This window comes from Cyprinodon variegatus, unplaced genomic scaffold (assembly GCF_000732505.1).
Source record: "Cyprinodon variegatus isolate N-32 unplaced genomic scaffold, C_variegatus-1.0 Scaffold679, whole genome shotgun sequence".
NCBI classification, from domain to species: Eukaryota; Metazoa; Chordata; class Actinopteri; order Cyprinodontiformes; family Cyprinodontidae; genus Cyprinodon; species Cyprinodon variegatus.
The window spans coordinates 287,053-305,247 of NW_015151132.1; the positions used below are offsets into that span (position 1 = coordinate 287,053).

At 38.2% G+C, this 18,195-nt stretch overlaps 2 protein-coding genes across 3 annotated transcripts; one reads left to right on the top strand and one right to left on the bottom strand.

Annotated features, from left to right (window-relative positions):
- The first annotated feature begins 4,559 nt into the window (after positions 1-4,559).
- LOC107097216 (serine protease 27-like) lies at positions 4,560-11,155 on the top strand. The gene is made up of 7 exons (XM_015394273.1): positions 4,560-4,574; positions 4,790-4,849; positions 5,007-5,119; positions 5,309-5,385; positions 7,131-7,402; positions 10,326-10,486; positions 10,604-11,155. The coding sequence occupies exons 2-7, from the start codon at positions 4,804-4,806 to the stop codon at positions 10,862-10,864; spliced, it is 930 nt and encodes a 309-aa protein (XP_015249759.1). The 5' UTR covers positions 4,560-4,574; positions 4,790-4,803; the 3' UTR covers positions 10,865-11,155.
- mapk7 (mitogen-activated protein kinase 7) lies at positions 11,107-17,666 on the bottom strand. 2 transcript variants are annotated; one of them, XM_015394271.1, is made up of 7 exons: positions 17,433-17,666; positions 15,234-15,505; positions 14,971-15,136; positions 13,319-14,796; positions 12,082-13,124; positions 11,845-11,978; positions 11,107-11,506 (listed from the first exon to the last, which is right to left on the bottom strand). In XM_015394271.1, the coding sequence occupies exons 2-7, from the start codon at positions 15,499-15,501 to the stop codon at positions 11,359-11,361; spliced, it is 3,237 nt and encodes a 1,078-aa protein (XP_015249757.1). In that variant the 5' UTR covers positions 15,502-15,505; positions 17,433-17,666; the 3' UTR covers positions 11,107-11,358. The 2 variants fall into 2 exon arrangements, with proteins under 2 accessions (XP_015249757.1, XP_015249758.1); XM_015394272.1 differs by having other exon boundaries at positions 17,468-17,660.
- Positions 17,667-18,195: the final 529 nt, after the last annotated feature.

The window sequence follows — 18,195 nt, forward strand, 5'->3', positions numbered from 1 at the left end:
GGGCGAAGGGAGGGACGCAGGAAGGGAGGAAAAAGGGGAGACAGGCAGCTTTATAGACAGACAAGAGGAATAAGCAACTCTGTGACATGTAAAACAAATAGGATTACGACAGCCCATATGAAAAGAAAATCGATGATGTTATTGTTTTTATTTCCATTCCAAAAAAATACTTACATATTGCAGTCCTAAAAACAACTCAAGGGTTAATTCAACTGAATTGGGAGAGGGTTTGACCTTTGACCGGCTTGTGTTGGGGGGGGGTCTATGTACACAAAAGTAGCCTGTTATATATGAATTGTGAGCTTTTCAATTTCCCAAAGTAAACCTGCTTAATAGAATCAGCAGGTTAAATCTGGTAAGAACTCTAAGACAGAAATTAAAGGTTAAATAAAACGCTGAGGTTTGTAACCTTTGAAATATCATTACAGTTTTCTTTGTTATTTTAGTTTTGTACCAGATAAAATCATTGCATTCTTTCTGTTTTGGGAAGTTTAACTATCTGAAAAAAAAGAAATAGCAGCTCATTTTTCCATGCATTTTTATTTAAATAGTTAATTTGGTTTAAACAAGAGAGTCACATGCTGACTATTTTTTCTCTTCACCTCAGACTAACTATTAACTATTTTGATTTTCTAAATACCAGAAAAAAGAACTGCTTTTTAATAGATAATAGATTTCTTCTAACTAATACATTTGCATATCCTGATACAGAGCCGTTAAACAATTTGGGAATGCCAAGGTTAAGTTGTCATAGCCTTGCAAGAGGCACATCTAGGGATGTATTTTTAAGGCAACACCTCAATAATTCTATTGTCTTCAGTGACAATATAGACAAATAAATAAGGACAAATAATGCAAGGGAATGTTGACTGATTAACATTTGATGCATCTCTGTTACCAGTTTGTGCCTGAAGATGCCATGTTTAGTGCTTCACACAATTATATTCTACTTATTTTTTTTCCTGGTTTCTGAGATTAACAATAAGTACAAATCGTCCATATAAAAAGGTTATAGACCATGTGCAGCTTTTAGCTGAACTTTTAAGAAATTGTTAAGACCCACAGTGAATTGAGTCTCTTACCAGCGTGGGCTGGAATGCAGGAAGAAACCATTACTCTAAAAGCAACATTAAAACACAGATACAGTATTAAAATGAGCCTGGGTGATAGACTTTAACCTTATGTTATACATCCTTTGGTCGGATCGTGCTAAAATGCATGTATTTGGTCACTATGAAGCTTTTAAAGCAAAGAAGAGAACCTTACAGCCTCATGATGTGAGGCTAATTTGCTGCAGCAGTGACCAGTGCACTACAAAAAATAGATATGTAAATAAAATAGCAAAACACTCACATATAATTTATTGTCTAATAGTGGGGGAATTCAGGGGTGTTAGCAGCAAACAGCTGGCAGATGGAAGCCAACAGGTGCACACAAGGCTAATATATATGAAAATTAAACATCAAAAGGTTTGAATAGACCGGACTGCAAATGGAAAACAGCAGCTCAGTAAATAAACAGCATGAAATGTAGTAGTCATGCCAAAAACATGGAAAGGTTTAGATTATAAGACAAGAGCAGCATGTTGGAGAAAAAATGTAAAAGAAAATGGAAATATCAGCAAGTATGTTAAAAACATGTATATAGCACATAAAAAATGCAAATGACTGAATTAAGATATCATCCATCCATTTTCCATCACATTTTATCCCAGCCTATCTGTGCCTATCTCCAGCTGTCTATGGGTGAGAGGGTTAAAAATTGTCTTTAAAATCCATTAATCTCTGTCCATAACTGGGCATTAGGGAATGTGACTTACTCAGTTATCACAGTTTATATTTCAGGGCCTTTAGTTACTTATAAGAACTTGTTTAACAACATGTTGTTGGGTAATATACCTCTAAAAGCTACATACAATTCTCCAGTCTAAAAACATTTGAAGATAGATAAGAAGTATAGCTATTCATCTACATCTGTAGGTTTTTTAGTCTGTAAAGATTGAACTTCTGAGACTGAGAAAGAGCCACAGTGAGGATTGACAAGCCTACCACACCTATTCCAAGAGAGCACCAGTGATTCATCCAAGAGGTCACAAAATAACCCACAACATAAAGTGCAATGCATCAGTGACCATCAGCAAAAACTACAAATCCAAGCCTCACCTGGATAACCGACCTAATCACTCTATCTGTACGGGAGAGCCCAGCCACTCTGTGGAGGTAACTGATTTCAGCTGCTTGCATCCAGGATCTCTTTCTGTCGGTCATCCTTCAGATTTCATAACCATAGGTGAGGGTGGGACGAAAATGGAGAACTTGGCCTTTTTCGCTCAGCTCTCTTCAACACATCAGACTGGTGCAGTATGCGTATCATAGCAGCAGTCGTACCAATCACTATCGCTCCATTCTCCCCTTGTGCATAAACAGGACCTCAGGATACCTGAACTCCTCCACTTGAGGCAGGAGCTGTCCTCCCTTCTGAAGGGGAAAGGGCATCTTCTTTCATTTTCTGGGTTAAAGGAACAATTTTCTAACTAAAAATATTAAAAAGATAATATCCACAATACTTTTGTAAATACAGAGTGTTTATTGCTTTTAATTTTTTTTTATCACAGATATAAACATTATAAACCTGTACCGCAACACATTTATCACTTTATATGCAACCATCTCAGATTTATATTATTCATTTTTTGTGTATTCTTTAGTTAGAAGCAGCTGAGAGGATAAATGGTGTGTTGTGAATTGAAGTTATCACATTCACTACCATGCAAAACTAGTATATTTGTTTCTCCAAGCTACCCATTTGAATTTTCTTCGCAGGGGTTTGATAAAAAACAAAAAAATTATTTGTACTTTCTTCTTTTTGCACATCGAATTGATGTGTTGTTTTTTTTTTATAAAATATATTTTACAGTAAAAGTAGAGGCTGCAAAGCTTGCAAGAATTCACTAATAGGTCAGTAAATATCAAGTGTTTCTTTTTGTGTTAAAAATAGATGAGCAGAACTTCAAAGATAGAATTTTTTTTTTCTTTTCTAATTAAAAGAAAATTAACTTACTTTCACAAGAGCACCGAATTTGACAGGGTGCCTTTGTTTATTAAAGCAATAATAACATGTATAGCTAGGCTTTTTGATTTAGAGAAACAAGGCTTTTCATCCACAGAAATGTCAGCACAGATATCAAGATTAAATGAGGAAGCAATGTGTTAAAATGACCATACCTCTATAGCACTTTATCATGATCAAGAACCCCAAAGCGCTTCACTCTACAATCCGTCCTTCACCCACTGACACACACTCACTTGCTGATGGTAGGTAAGCTACACACCTGCAGAGGTGTCAAAAGTACACACATTTCTTACTTAAGTAGAAGTATAGCTATTGCAGTAAAAAAAAAAAAAGTAGAAGTATCAACTTGACCTCTGTACTTCTGTACTAAAATAAAAGTAAAAAAGTATGTGCTCCAAAAACTACTTAAAGTAAAAAAGTATAAAGTAACCTTTTTAAAAAAAACAGCCAGATGCGACTATATGAATTTAAAGCTCAATTTTTTGACGATTTCGAACAATCCTTTGAGAAAGGGCCAAGGAGGAGGGAGGTCTTATTGGTCTCCATCTCCCGATACGCTCTCGCCTGTGTCCGACCTTTCAGACATTTCAACATCTTTCTCTGAATCCGACATTAAAGCATGGCATAGACAGTTCACGTTTACAGTTTGAAGAACACCTGCTTGCTTCTAATGATTTCCATTAGCTAACCAATGAGTGTTTGAGTTATATGATTCCTGCAATTACACTAGTTTTCACTAGCTGTGGATGGCGCCAATGATCTGCATTGGTTGGAGCATATGACGTGAAATAAATATTTATAAACATTAAACCAAAGCCAAGAGTAACGAATAACGTTTGTTTTAAAAATGTAAGGAATAGAAAGTACAGATACTTGTGTGAAAATGTAATAAGTAGAAGTCAGAAGTAGAAAAAAAAAAGTAATGGAGTAAAGTATAGATACCTAAAAAGTGTACTTCAGTACAGGTGATACTTGACACCTCTGCACACCTGAACTCAACCCATTGGTTTCAGGACCAACCCTTACCTCCTGAGCCACATTGCATAATCTCCTCATTTTTCCTGAAAACACTTGTTTGTTGCAAAACATAATCTTCATCCCCCATTTTTTTGTAATATCTGCACCCTGTCAGATTGAGTACTCTTGTGAAATAACGGAGCATATCTGTCTGGAAAAAAATATATATAAAATAAACTTTTCAGGTTTAAAGTCATTTCATTTTGTTTTAATTGAAGCAGAAAAAACTCAAACTAATTTAGAAATTTTGCTTCTTTTTAACACAGAAATGAGACGGCCTGTGTCTCAATTTTAACTGTTGTGTCTTAAAACAATGTTTTTTATTGTTTTATATCCGTTTCTAGCAGGAAAATCCTACCGTCCAAAAGATAAACTCACCCTATTGGCTCAGGTGTGTTTCCCTGGGCGGGATAAAGGTTCTGATTGGGTGTCACGTTAGCCGCCACTCAGGTAGCCAGTTTCTAACAAACTGATCCTGGCAGCAGGTAATCGTGGACAAACCCACAGGCGTAAAGCGGATTTGACTTTTTCGGAAAAGAGAACTTTTTTTTTTCAGACCAGAGATGTACATTTTTATACTGTTTTTCTTTTCTGGAGTTTCATCTGTTTCCGGCACGGAAGATTAAATATAACGTTTTACTAATTATTAAAGTAATTAACTTTAAACGGTACAAAGGGAGTTTAACTTTTTTTCCCCCAGCGAATTGCTTTAAAATGGCGAGGAAAATGCTGGTTGCCTTTATTTTCTGGTGCGTAACAGGTGAGTATCGAGAGTATGTCCCCCCCTCCCCTGTCTGTTTCTTTGTCTGCTTCATAAACACATTGTGTACTTTCGACTTCTTATAAGTCTTTTATGGTTAGCGGTGGTTAAACGTGTTCCCGCCTTGTTCTTGAGATTTCAATGCGCATTTTTTAAGGGTCGTGGAGTTCCTACGCCCAGCAATGTGGCCGACCACCGCTGAGGGAGGACAGGATTGTAGGAGGGGTGGACGCCTCGAGTGGATCTTGGCCATGGCAGGTGGAAATTCAGGTGATCTGCAGTTCCACAGAGATGTTTTTACTCTCATCCTCTGAGTGTCCAGCGGTGCCTGTGGTTATGCTTTATGCGTGGTTTAGTCTGGGTTGTGTTCTAAAGCTGACCTGCTGAGAGAGGGATTTGTCTATGATGCAGATGTGACTCACTGTTTTTTTTTTATTTTTTTTTTTACTCTGCCTCCAGGAATCTAACCGACATATCTGTGGAGGCTCCATAATCACAAAGGACTGGGTCCTATCAGCTGCACATTGCTTCCCCAAGTAAGAAAGAAACTGCTGATGCCTTCATGTGATATTGTAATTTACAAGTGCAAAGAATCATCATTACTATACCCCATGAAGGCAGCATCCTGCTTAGGCTCTTTCTAAAAGATGGCCTTACCATCCAGTCCAGCGCTTGTCTAAATGGTTATTTCCAGAGGTGTCAAGTAACAAAGTACAAATACTTTGTTAGTGTACTTAAGTACAATTTTTAGGTATCCATACTTCATTACTTATGTTCTCTTCATACTTCTGATTTCTGCATTACATTTTCACACAAGTATCTCTACTTTCTATTCCTTACATTTTTAAAACAAACATTACTTGTTACTCTTGGCTTCGGTTTACATATTTATTTCCCATCATGTGCGCCATCCAATGCAGATCATTGGCGCCATCCACATCTAGTGAAAACTAGTGTAATTGGATGGGTCATATAACGCAAACACTCATTGGTTAGCTTATGGAAATCATCAGAAACAAGCAGGTGTTCTTCAAACTGCAAATTGTCTAAGCCATGCTACAATGTCGGATTCAGAAAAAGATGTTGAAATGTCTGAAAGGTTGGACACAGGAGAGAGCGTATCGGGAGATGAAGACCAGCAAGACCTCCCTCATCCTTGGCCCTATCTCAAAGAATTTTTTTTAAATAGTCGAAAAGGTTACTTTATACTTCTATGCTTTCAGTAGTTTTTGGAGCACATACTTTTTCACTTTTACTTGAGTAAAGAGGTCAAATTGATACTTCAACTTTTACCAGATTTTAAACTGCAGTATCTATACTTCTACTTAAGTAACAAATGTATGTACTTTTGACACCACTGGTTATTTCTATTCATTATATGTATCTGGGCTGTTATACATTAATTTAAAATGTAAAATACTTAAATTGCAGTGTAATTCTGTTATTTATTTAATCCCCATCCAATTTGAGAAACCAAAGTTTTAATTACAAATTGTGATTGGAGATGATTTAAGTGTGAAGCTGCATATATTTTTGCCTTGGTGGCAATAAAGTCAAAGCAAAACTATTCTACTTTCAGTGTCTAAAAAAGTGTTGCACAATATATGAATATACTGCAAAGGTAATAATATTGGTAAATGTCAGTTGGGCTTTTTTTTTTTCATTCTGGTGCTTCCGTACCTAATAGTTCAGCAGGAAAGAAAGAAGAGTAAGGTAACATGTTAACATCTATAACTGACATTGCCTCAACCATAATGATATTGACACTGCATGTTTTCCTGGTATTGCATCTTAAACATCCTTGTTCTTACAGTTTAAATATAATGCATTTAAACTGTAGCATGCCATGGAAATTAAGAGATGTTTTAAATCTGTTTGACTGGAAATATTTGACATGCTAAAAGTGTACGATAGGCCATTATACACAAAGCTGGCATTTTGTGTGCTTTATCAGAAAGAAGGTGGCAAATTATTTCCTCAGACATTCTGTAATGTCTGGTTTTTATTATTATTACAGAAAATTAGCTTTTTGTGGTGTGGGAGATGTTGTTTGAGTCAAAGAAAAATAGCTGTAAAAAAAAAACAGCTTGTGTTTTCTTACTCTGGAGTTCCAATATCTGCATTAATTGACTTTTGTTTTTTAAAGGAAATTTCAATATTACAAAAGTGGCACTAATAACTTAATGGAAGTTCTGTTTTTTTTTTTAAAGTGTAACAATTATGCCTTGCTAGCCCTTTGTTTTTCTAGTTTAACGTATAAAAAAATCGTATCCTCTTACAGTCCATCCGAGGTCTCCTCCTACACTCTATACGTTGGACGGCACCAGCTGAATGGGGTGAACAAGCACGAGTCTTTCCATCGTGTGAGCCGCATAGTAATTCAATCTGGTTATCAAGACCCCAATAACGGTAAAGATATAGCCCTGCTGCAGCTGTCCAGCCCAGTGGTCTGGTCCGACTACGTCCAACCTGTGTGTTTGCCTTCGTCCGGCTCATTGTTTCCATCTGGCATGAGTTGCTACGTCACTGGCTGGGGAAATATCCGGGAAGATGGTAAAGCTCACTAATTTCTTTTTCTCACATTACAGGGACATTTCTCAGTAGTAGACTATTCTGAAGAGATTAATTTCAGTGTCTATTACATACATAGCAATGTCTTTCAAGCTTCAACGTTAAACCTAAAAGATAGTCCTTCATGGTTTCCAGTCCCTTATTTCCTGGAATTCTTGTTGAATTTCTTCAGCTTGGCAAATTAAGATATTTAAAACTAAGAGGAATATAAAAAGGAAACATGAGAATAGGACATCTTAAATAGTCATTAAAATATCTGTAAATTGGTTGTATCATCAAAATTAAGGAGGAAGGAAATAGAACAAGGGAAGTGTTTTACTTGTTTACGGGAGTATAAGACTCTAAAACATGCCTTTAGCTGACATAGCAACCCACTTAGAAAAGTTACTATACCAAAATTATGAAAAAAATAAATTTTTTTCCTTTCAATATGCTCTATCCAGGACTATAAGTCGAGAAGTTTTTGTTTTACCTCGTTTAATTCTGTATAAAATCTTCTTTTAGGAACCTTTCGCAATCCAATTATTAGTCGATTAATAGAAAAAATAATCGAAAGATTTATCGATTATCAAATAATCATTAGTTGCAGCCCTAGTTATGAGTAACTTTCTTATTTATGAAACTTGTATCAATAGAATTCGGATCAAAAGTACCAAGTTAGGCCCCCATCTGATTATCAGAACACTGGCCAAACAGTTCTCAGTCTCTGTTGTTTTTTTTATGCAAATGTCCCTTGAAGCCTTGCAGAACAATAGAGTATACATGAAACCTTTATTTATAAAGCACTTTTTAATAACAACGGCCATCCAAGTGCCATACATAAAACTGAAAATAAAAGTAAAATGTGTACAGATGAAATGAAAAAATAATAAACAAAATGGCTTACTGTTGTAAGCATTTTCTCTTGCTGTTATAAGAGCCTATGTTGACTGTAAGCAATTCTGTAATGAGACTAAATTATCTCTGAACTAACTAAAAGCAACAGTTGCTGTTCAAGCAAATATTTCACAATACAAACTAAAAGGTGGAAACAGAAACCTAGCTTATAATTATCATTAGAAAGTAAAAAAAATTTAGACAATAGATTCCTAATGTTTTCACAGTGGCTATTTGAATGGGCAACAAAGAGGCTGGCCTTCTACAAACGGAACAAGCTGCAGGTCTAGCGATGGCTAGATCTTTAGCATTTGCAAAACTTTGGCACACAGGCTAACAGAGACGGCTCATGTTTTTGGACATATTGTATACAGTCAAAAACTGAATGAGCTACTCTGTGAGCTGCTTGAAAGAAAAACTGCAAATCTTTCAGCATCCAGTTCAGAAGTCTGTCCTTACTCCTCCCTTTCAGCTCCAGAAATGAAGAAAAATCAAAAATGATTTATAGATTTATCTATAGCTTATAGCTTTTTCCCTGCCTAGACTAAACCTCTGTGAACAAATTTGGAGTTTGTATTTTTTAAGAAGGTGAATCTGTGTTTTCAAAATGATTCTTCTGTAAATAGCTGCTTTGATTTGAAAAAACAAACAAACAGTTTTTGGCTTAAGTCGGGCTTACACTGTGTTTTATTAAATTTTTTTTTGTGTTTTTCGGTCTGACTTTCTGATTGTGCGTCATGTAATGTACAGGAGGTAATGAGGGGCGATCAGCCTCTCACAACCATCTCCCGATCAGGAATCCTGAGGTCGGGAGAAAATCAAACATGTTTGATTTTCAGTCGACCGTTGTGGGCAAATCGCTCAGTGTGCAAACAAGGACTCTTCTACTACCTCTCAGATGAAAACACAGAAGCATGACAGGGATGTAGGTGAAATGGAGTTTTTTCTGCAAAATTCAAAGACCATAGGAGCCACATTTGCTCAGCCATGTCTTTGTCCAAATACGTCCCCACCTTTTCTTTTTAGGGCTTTCAGCACAAACTTACAAACCCTGTGGTTTCATCCTACAGTGTGAGCTGCCACTGCTTGCAACAACTGCAAAAATCGTACAGTGTATGCCCGGCTTTAGATAATTTTTTTCAGGAGCTCAGGCTGCTAGTTTCCTGCTGACATGTATTCAGAAATTACACTCAAAGCAGGATGAACACTAAAACTTTTCTGTAGATCAACACAGTCTTTGTAGCTGCTTCGAGCAAAGCAAAAGCTGCTGGAAAAATAGGTGGAAGAAAAACATGTGGTTGGAAAAAAAACAATAATGGCAAAAGCTTTGAATGGATTTAAGCAGAAATGTACTTCTGCTTAAACAAGGCATGTACTGCATCTCTAGTCAGATCCTTAAGGGCCAGCTAATCACAATCAACTATCAACTCTGCAAAAAGGAAGCTCTTAGAGGTTGAAGTTAGTGGAGAGGTTACATTTCTTATTGTTTCTGTTCCAGTTTGAAGTTTTGTTTTGTGGAGATATTTTACCTTCTGGTGTTGATTCATTGGGCAGTATGAGGTTAGCAGTCATGTACCAGGACATTTTGGAGCTCTTCATCTTTATGCTATATTATGTTGATGCTTTTTCACTTTTCAGGAGTACTTAGCACCTCTCTACATGATGTAAGGTACCAATAACTTTAGTAACCAGTGTAACATTATGTTTGATTAGTCAGAAAACTACCCTTGCCTTAACCCAGTAGAAATGACTACAGAATACTGCTTAGGTTAAAATTAGGCCTTTGATCAAACAATGCAGTCGAGCTGAAGTTGGCTTTGAAAGCAAACTGGTTCTTTTCATGCATTACTGATGTAGTTTTTTCCAACACTATAACAAATAATCCTTTGAGTTTTCATTAGCTGTACACCTTATACTAAACGATTACCTTCTATAAAATAAGCCAGTTTGAAATGTATTGCTGTGTAAAAAGAATTGCAGTTTTACCTCTGTTGGAAACGCATAAATAATTAGTCTGTTTCCTTTCCAGTCCCTCTGCCAGGAGTTGGGACTCTTCAGGAAGTACAGGTACTGATCATCTCCCAAAGCTCCTGTCAGGCGATGTATGATACAGACCCGATGGAGAATGTGGACATTCTCAGTGACATGATCTGTGCAGGATACCCAGAGGGTGGCAAAGACTCCTGCCAGGTACTGTTGGAGCAGCTGTTTGTTTTTTATTAAAGTTACAGGAATAAAAATCCCTTGTAAGATCTTTTCACAGTGCATCGATACCTGAGGTTTAATCATAATGACCCATCTCCTCAGGGTGACTCAGGAGGGCCCCTGGTCTGCCAGATGGTAAATGGGACCTGGGTGCAAGCTGGGGTGGTGAGTTTTGGACTCGGCTGTGCTAAACGGAACAGGCCAGGCGTGTATACCAGGCTGACCAGCTACACGAACTTCATCCGCTCCACAGTACCAGAGGTCTCACTGTACGGAGGAGCTCACCGCAGTTTGTCTGGGTGGCTAGTTGTGTTCACTAGCAGCCTGTCCATTCTCATGATGCTTATGCTAACTTGGATATAAACACTTATTTTGCAAGAGGTGGAATAAAGCAGTTAAATTGATAAATAGCCTTAATCAAAATTGAAATTTGTATCCTGAATGCATATAAAGCCATATGAAACTTTTTAACCTGAATTGTTTTTTCTTAATAGCCTCAAATACATGTTTAGGGTTTAAAAGTAGATTTCAGGATGAATCAAATCAGGATTATTAGAAATGTCAGTTTTTTACTATTTAACGTTGACACATCTATTCATTTCAATTTTTTTAATGCAACATCAGAATCAGCAGTAATTGTATCTTGCAAGGTGAAAATAATTGAGATTCTTTATTGTGATTGTGACTCCTAAATTCACATGTAGCACTAATAGTAGCAGACAGGTAGTGCTTTAAAAAATCTTTATTAAAGAAAGTGCAGCATGATTTATGAAATGTTTTATGATCTGTATGGAATAAAAATCACTGTGACTTGATACATCTTGCTCATGTTGATTAAAACACAAACAAGTGTTGAGTCAGGCGTCGTGGGGGATGGTATCTGAGAGGATCATGGGCGAGCCGAGCTGCAGCTCCTGCTGCAGAGACTCGAGGTCAGCCGGAGTCATGCGGTGGACCTCGCTCCAATCAGATAGCAGGGAGGCAGAGAGAGGGGTTGAGTCGTAGCTGATAGAGAAAGGGGGGGAAAAATGCAGAGTCAATATTTAAAGGTTTCAAAAAGATCAGATGGCGTTTCCTCTGTATTTTTGTGAAAAAGGTAGAAACTTGGTATATTGATGCAATCCTCGCCGAATTCATGAACCCTTTAACAATTTAAGGCTTAGCATGAAATAAAAATTAGACACTGCTGATAAATGAATATTAGTTATGTTTGCACATAGTTCATCTAACTGGACTGTAATCTACTGAAGATATCGGACAAAAATATACATCTCATCATCTCCAGTGGCTTTTTGGATATTTGGTATGATGTGGTGGTTGCTGAAACCTGTATTGAAGCTCACCTGTCCCTGTCGCCGTGTTGCAGCTCTGTTATTAGAGACTGGTTGAAAAGGTCATCGAGATCGAAGCCCACGCCGTACCCAGCCCCACTGCCCTTGGGGGTGACTGAGAACACAGGAGGTAAAATGTCCTCTACCTGACAGAAGAAAGGAATAAAACATTGGGTCAGATGGATTAGGAACCCTTTATAAAAAAAAAAAAAAATTGATTTCAGTAGAACCAATGATTAGATTGCTAACCTGGGACTTTGAGAGCTGCAGTGTTACTGTGTGGATGTCGGGGGCAACAGATGACCCTTGTTGTCCCGTATCTGTAAATCCCAAACTAGGGTGTGGCTGAGAGGGAACCCCTAAAGTCCCACATAGATGGTTTATGCTTTGTGCAGAGGTTTTCTCACCCATAGAGGGGCAGAGCTTCTCTAAGAGTCCTGTACTCGCAGTGAACGAGTTGAGGCTATTCTGACCTCTAACGTCCACATTTCCATTTGCCTCTCTGATGGTTATTGAAGGAGCTTTGGACAAAAAATTCTCCAGGGGAAGAAGGTGTGTCTGAGATTTGGGGTCCGGCTGTGATTGACTCTGCTGTTGGAGCTGGGGCTGAAGGAAGCTGGACGGTTGCTGTGTTGTCCTTGTTTCCAGTTGCTGGTTGCTCCAGTTCCCCACACCATTGAATCCACCTTCCCCATTGCCCTCAGTGTGAGGTTGGAGTGTGTCGTTTTTTACATAGCCACCGGTGACTGTCATGTCCATCGCTCCCCTTGCAGCAACATCTACATCCCTCGGAGGCTTCTTCTGGCTTATGGAGAAAGGTAGAGCCAGCTGCTGGGAAGAGGGAGGCTGAAACATCCCCTGCTGGTTCGGCTTTACTTGAGAGACCAGCTGCTCTGGAGGAAGAATTTTCCCTGCCTCCAAGTTTATTTTATTGTTCTCAATGATTTTCTGGGAATTCTGGTTGAAATCCTTACTTTTCCCATCAGTAGCAGTCTGGGATTTCTCGCTGTGGCTGTCCATCATCTTTGTCCAGCGCTGCAAGAGGCTTTTGTCGTTGTCGCTCAGCAGGACCCCGCCCAGCGAGTCCCCCTGTTTTTTCTCTTTTCTTTCCTTTTCCTTCAGTTTTCTCTCCCTTTCTCGTGCTCTTTCTTGCCTCTTTCTCCTTTTTTCCTCTCTCTCTCGCTGGCGCTCCTGAGCTGTGACGGGCCTCCTCGACTCAGGAACTGAAGATACTGCAGAGGAAGGGCCTCCTCCTGTTCCGCCATCGATGCCCAGCGCCGAGGAACCTCCATCTGCAAAGAGCATTTATTTAGTCAAAAGAGGTTTAAAAGTCTGTATGTTACATTTAGGTATAAGAGTGCCCTCCAAATGTATTAAGTAACCTTAACTAATATCTTAACATACTACTTCCAGTGGATCTATCAGTAAAAATCAAAACACAGTTTTTGTTTTTAACAAAAAGTTGTATGAATACTTTTATACTTACCGCCCCTGGCTTTATTTCTTAGGGCTGATTTTAACAAAACTGCTTTTAGCGCATTTTTGGTATCTTCAGAAATGGCGCCTTCCTTTCTGGTTCCCTCTGCTGCACGTGGAGGCGGCCTTGCATTCTTAGACAGTGAGTGCGAAAGAGACTGAGACAGAGACTGGGCCTGTGCCACTGACAGAGACAGGGTAGGTTTGGTTGCTGGCAGAGGGGTCATGGTTTGTGCTTGTGGTTGATTAGTAGATGTAGGCTCCATGGGCTGACTAGGCATAGTAGCTATTCCCTCCTGTGCCTCACCATCTCTCATGACTTCTGATGGAGGGTCATGAGTGGACACCGGAGTGGTCAGATCTATCGTCTCTGGCTGACCGCTGTCGGAGTTGGCACTGGGCATGTCCACGTCGACTGGGGCACTTTCACTTTTACTGAGGAGAGGCAAATGATGGGCCACGTGAGGCCGGACGAGGTCAACCTGCTTTGTAAATGCTTGGTTCACATCTGCTGGTAAGTTTTGTTCCTGCTGGGATTTCACAACTCTCATTTGCTGCTGTTGAATCTGTTTCACTCCAAGGTGATGCGCCATCACGGCCAATGTTTGGTTGGTCAGATCAACAGTTGCTGGCTGGTTACTGCTTTGGGCTGCGGCTCCGCTGTTAGCCCTCGGCAAAGGCTTAAACTGCAGTCGTGGACGAGAGCTCAGTTTCTTTTTGTGAAAGTCTTGAATTTCCATCAAAATAGCCTCTTTAATTTGTTCTTTGTTTAATTGAAGCTTGTCAAACTCAAAGTCAAAAGCTGGCACGCAAGTTGGCTCGTCGTCTGGATCGTGGTACTTGGACAGATATGGATGCTCCAGTGCCTCTGTCACACTGATGCGTTCACGAGGATCAAACTGCAGCATGGCCTGTAAGAGGTCTAATGCTGAGGCTTCAGCTTGTGGGTACAGTTTGGATAAAGGCACAGGTGTCTGAGATGGGAGACGCTGAACATAGGAGCGAACGTTGTCAGCCCTGATGGCTCCGATCAAACCCTCAGGGGGAGTGCCTAACACGCTTAGAATGAGTCGCAGCTGTTGAACATAGTTCTTCCCAGGGAAAAGCTGCTTCCGACCCAACATCTCAGCAAAGATGCAGCCCACAGACCACATATCAATGGCCAAACTGTAGTGATTGAGTGACAGTAAAAGTTCAGGAGCGCGGTACCATCGGGTGGCTACGTACTCAGTCATAAAACAATAAGACTCCTCAGGATGGGAACTCAGACCCCTCGCCATTCCAAAGTCCCCAATTTTCAGTTCACAGTTTTCATTCACCAGCAGGTTTGAGGGTTTGAGGTCACGGTGGATGACATTGGCGGAGTGCACATACTTTAGGCCACGGAGAAGCTGGTAGAGAAAGTAGCGTGTGTGTTCAGGGGTTAGCGTCTGGGCAGAGTGAATGATCTGGTGCAGGTCACTCTCCATAAGGTCCAAAACAACATATCTGCAAACACAGAGAAAAAAAGTTTAAGATAAGTTAAGGTTGTGGATTTACACCACAATTTAATATTAGAAAGAAAAATGTATTGTATGTGAGAAAAAATACACTGTCTTAGTAAAGAAAGCTTACATTGTACGGTAATGATAAAAAAAAAAAAAAAAAAAAATGACTACGTACACAGACTTGAAGGCAGAGTGAGGAAGGTTCGGCTGCAGAATGTCTTTGATGGCGATAATGTTGTCATGCTTAAAGTGTTTTAGGATCTTGAGTTCTCTTAATGTTCGCTTGGCATTTGTCACAACTTCAAAAGCATTGGAGATCTTCTTTATTGCCACCTGCTGGCCTGTAGGAGGTAGATATAGAGAACAGAGGGGAGAGTATAAAAAATGCAACCCAACAAATCCTCACTTGTAAACATAGAAGGAAATCAAGCTTAGTACCGTTGTCCCTCCTTCTGGCAGATGAAACCACACCATACGCCCCTGTACCGATGGTTTCTATGACATCGTACTCCTCTCCGACGTCAAACTTTACATCCAGAGAGTGTGCTTTAAGTAGAGCCAAATTTTTAGCCGTTATGCTGGTGTCTGAATTGCTGCCCGTCACATCAGCACCCCTATGGTCCTGCTGGTTCGTTCTGTGTTTGTCCGTGGACATTTTCTCAGGGGAGGCCACCACTTTGGCACCGCCGCCCTCTTTAGTGGACATCTTGCTGTAAAAACAAAAAGTAGAAGGCCAATTAAGGGACATTGTTTGACACCGTCAGTTTCTTTTTGTCATACTTATTTTTAGCTGTATCATACAAATAAATGGTTAAAAACAATCATACATTGTAATTTCTGGATTTCTTTTTTTTTTTTTTTTAGATCAAGGTGGACATGCATCTACGATGACAATTTCAGACCCCCCCATGATTTCTAAGTGGGAGAACTTGCAAAATAGCAAGGTGTTTCCTAACTGTATTTTATGAAACATACAGGTTTTTACTTAGAAAAACGGAAGGGATTATATATGATGATTACTATATATATATATATATATATATATATATATATATATATATATATATATATATATATATATATATATTTTATTTTTAAGTGCTGAATTTAGACGAAACAAGATTCACAAAGTAAATCATTAAAACGGGAAACTGTCCGAATCAGTTATTAATAATGTTTATTGACACTTCTGGCAAAGTATAAAAGAAAAACCTTTTTTATTTTCATAGCCATACCATCATTTCATACTGAACTTTCAAGGGGGGAAATCCTTTCATTTTCAATTTTTTTCCATAAGCATGGAAAATTTAATAAATTATTGTTTTTACAAAATTTAGAGTCTCAGGATTATTAGCCACCCTACTGTCACATTTTGACCCTTTAAAAGGTTGGAGCATACAGACAGAGGGTCCTGAAAATCTCTATTTACTATCCCAAATCTGAGGATTAGTATGACTATTATGGCTATTTAAGAAAGCTGATTATGGGGTTGGATGGGGACTTCTATGTTGGTTCTTGTGTCATATGTTTTGGTTTATTGACTTGTATGAAGACCCAGTAACAATTATTCTGCCCCCCCAATAGCATCCAAATGTTATTAAATTGTTCTTGCATATTCACTTACATCTGTCTGTCTCTGTCATGCTATTGATTATAAGGAAGGAAACGGCCACCTCCAATATACTTAACCATCTGGATCCAGACAAAAAGCTTAAGCCTTCTAACCAAAGCTCCAAAAGACCAAGTAGAGTTTATTAGAATTGTGTTTACATCTGTAATGCTTAGAAAGAAAAAAGCCATTTTTTTAAACATCACTTAAAAAAAAAAAAACCTGGATGGAATTTTTTTTTTGTTTGTTTTTTTTACTATTAAAAGAAACTGTCAAATTTCTGTAAGAAAAACTGTAAGATTTCATATTTGTACCTTAAGAGTCAAGAATTGATCATAAGAAGTTTGTATGCACTTTGCAACACAATTTAAGTGGTAGCTGTTAGCAAGATATTTTTTTTAAATGTATTTCTTTTCAATTCTCAACATTTTATTACTATTTACATGTACGCCACTGTAATAAAGGATGGATTTCATTCATGCCTTTCCACCAGAGGTACCAAAATATGAGGGAAATCCAGAATATGCCATTTTATTTATATATTTTTATAATTAATTATATTTTAATATGACAGGAGATTATGTTTTGAAAAAAGTTTTTTTATTTTTTATTAATGGAGCATTTAAGAATGGAGCATAACATAAGATTTACATTGTTAATTAATTTACATGTAAAAAGCCAGTAATTACTTAATTAATATGCAATATGAGTATTTTCCTAAATAGAGCTTTATTGCTCCCCAACACCGTGGTTTCCTACTTTCTCTTCTGAAAGACTCCTATCCTTTTTTCCTAAAACAGGCTAAATTATAAACATTACTTTATTAAATAGGAAAGAATAAGCCACACGTTGTCTGAAAATGAACACGGCAAGGCCTGGTTCATCTAAAAGGGTAAACAAAACCTGTGGCTCTCAGGTAAATGTCTAATAAATACCCAGTTTTAAAGCTTAAGAGAAAGACATGCTGGTTCAATAGGTAAAAGGTTACATTATGTCCTTCCTACATGACAAACAAATAGCAACCTTACCCTCACAAGCAGGGGCGTAGGCTAGTTGACGTTACCTGAAGCTCTGGCTTCCAACGTACCATCAAATCTGCTATTTCTCGCTTATGTTACTGAACAATACAGTAAATAAAAGCGATAAAGCTTCACATGCTTTCGTTGTTCCTGGGAACAACAACGTCCAATTATCTGCTATTTAATCACGGACCAGCACAATAATTCACTTGTATTGTCCGCCGCTTCCTTATTCACTTCTGGGTTGCGTTTGAGTGACATGTGGCTGGCCAATAGGTGAGGAGAAGAGGGAGCCAATCATCCAATCAACGCACACGACGCAATTAGAGGCGGGGTCTTACATCAAATAGAAAGCTCTTTGTGAGTTTGTTTATTTAGCCATGGGAAATGACGTCGATCTTAAACATATTGCAGAAACTCGAGAAAAATAATTGACAGACAGACAAATACTGTGTAAAATCAATGCAAATTCCAAGAGATATAACAGGCATAAAGGGTGTCCGCCATGGTGTTTTCAAATATATAGTCTATTTCAATTGTGATATGCTAAATGTACTTTGACACGTAGAAAGATTTATTTTGTCATTTCGTATACACGAATGTAAACAAAAAGAAATTTCATTTAAAACAGCTCTAGACAATTTAATTTTTTAAAGTGCAGCATTGAAAAACATTAATAAATACATAAAACAATAGTAATATAAATATATGACTGTATATTTACACTTCTAACATTATTTTTTTAACTTCTAGTGGCTCCCTTAATATTGAT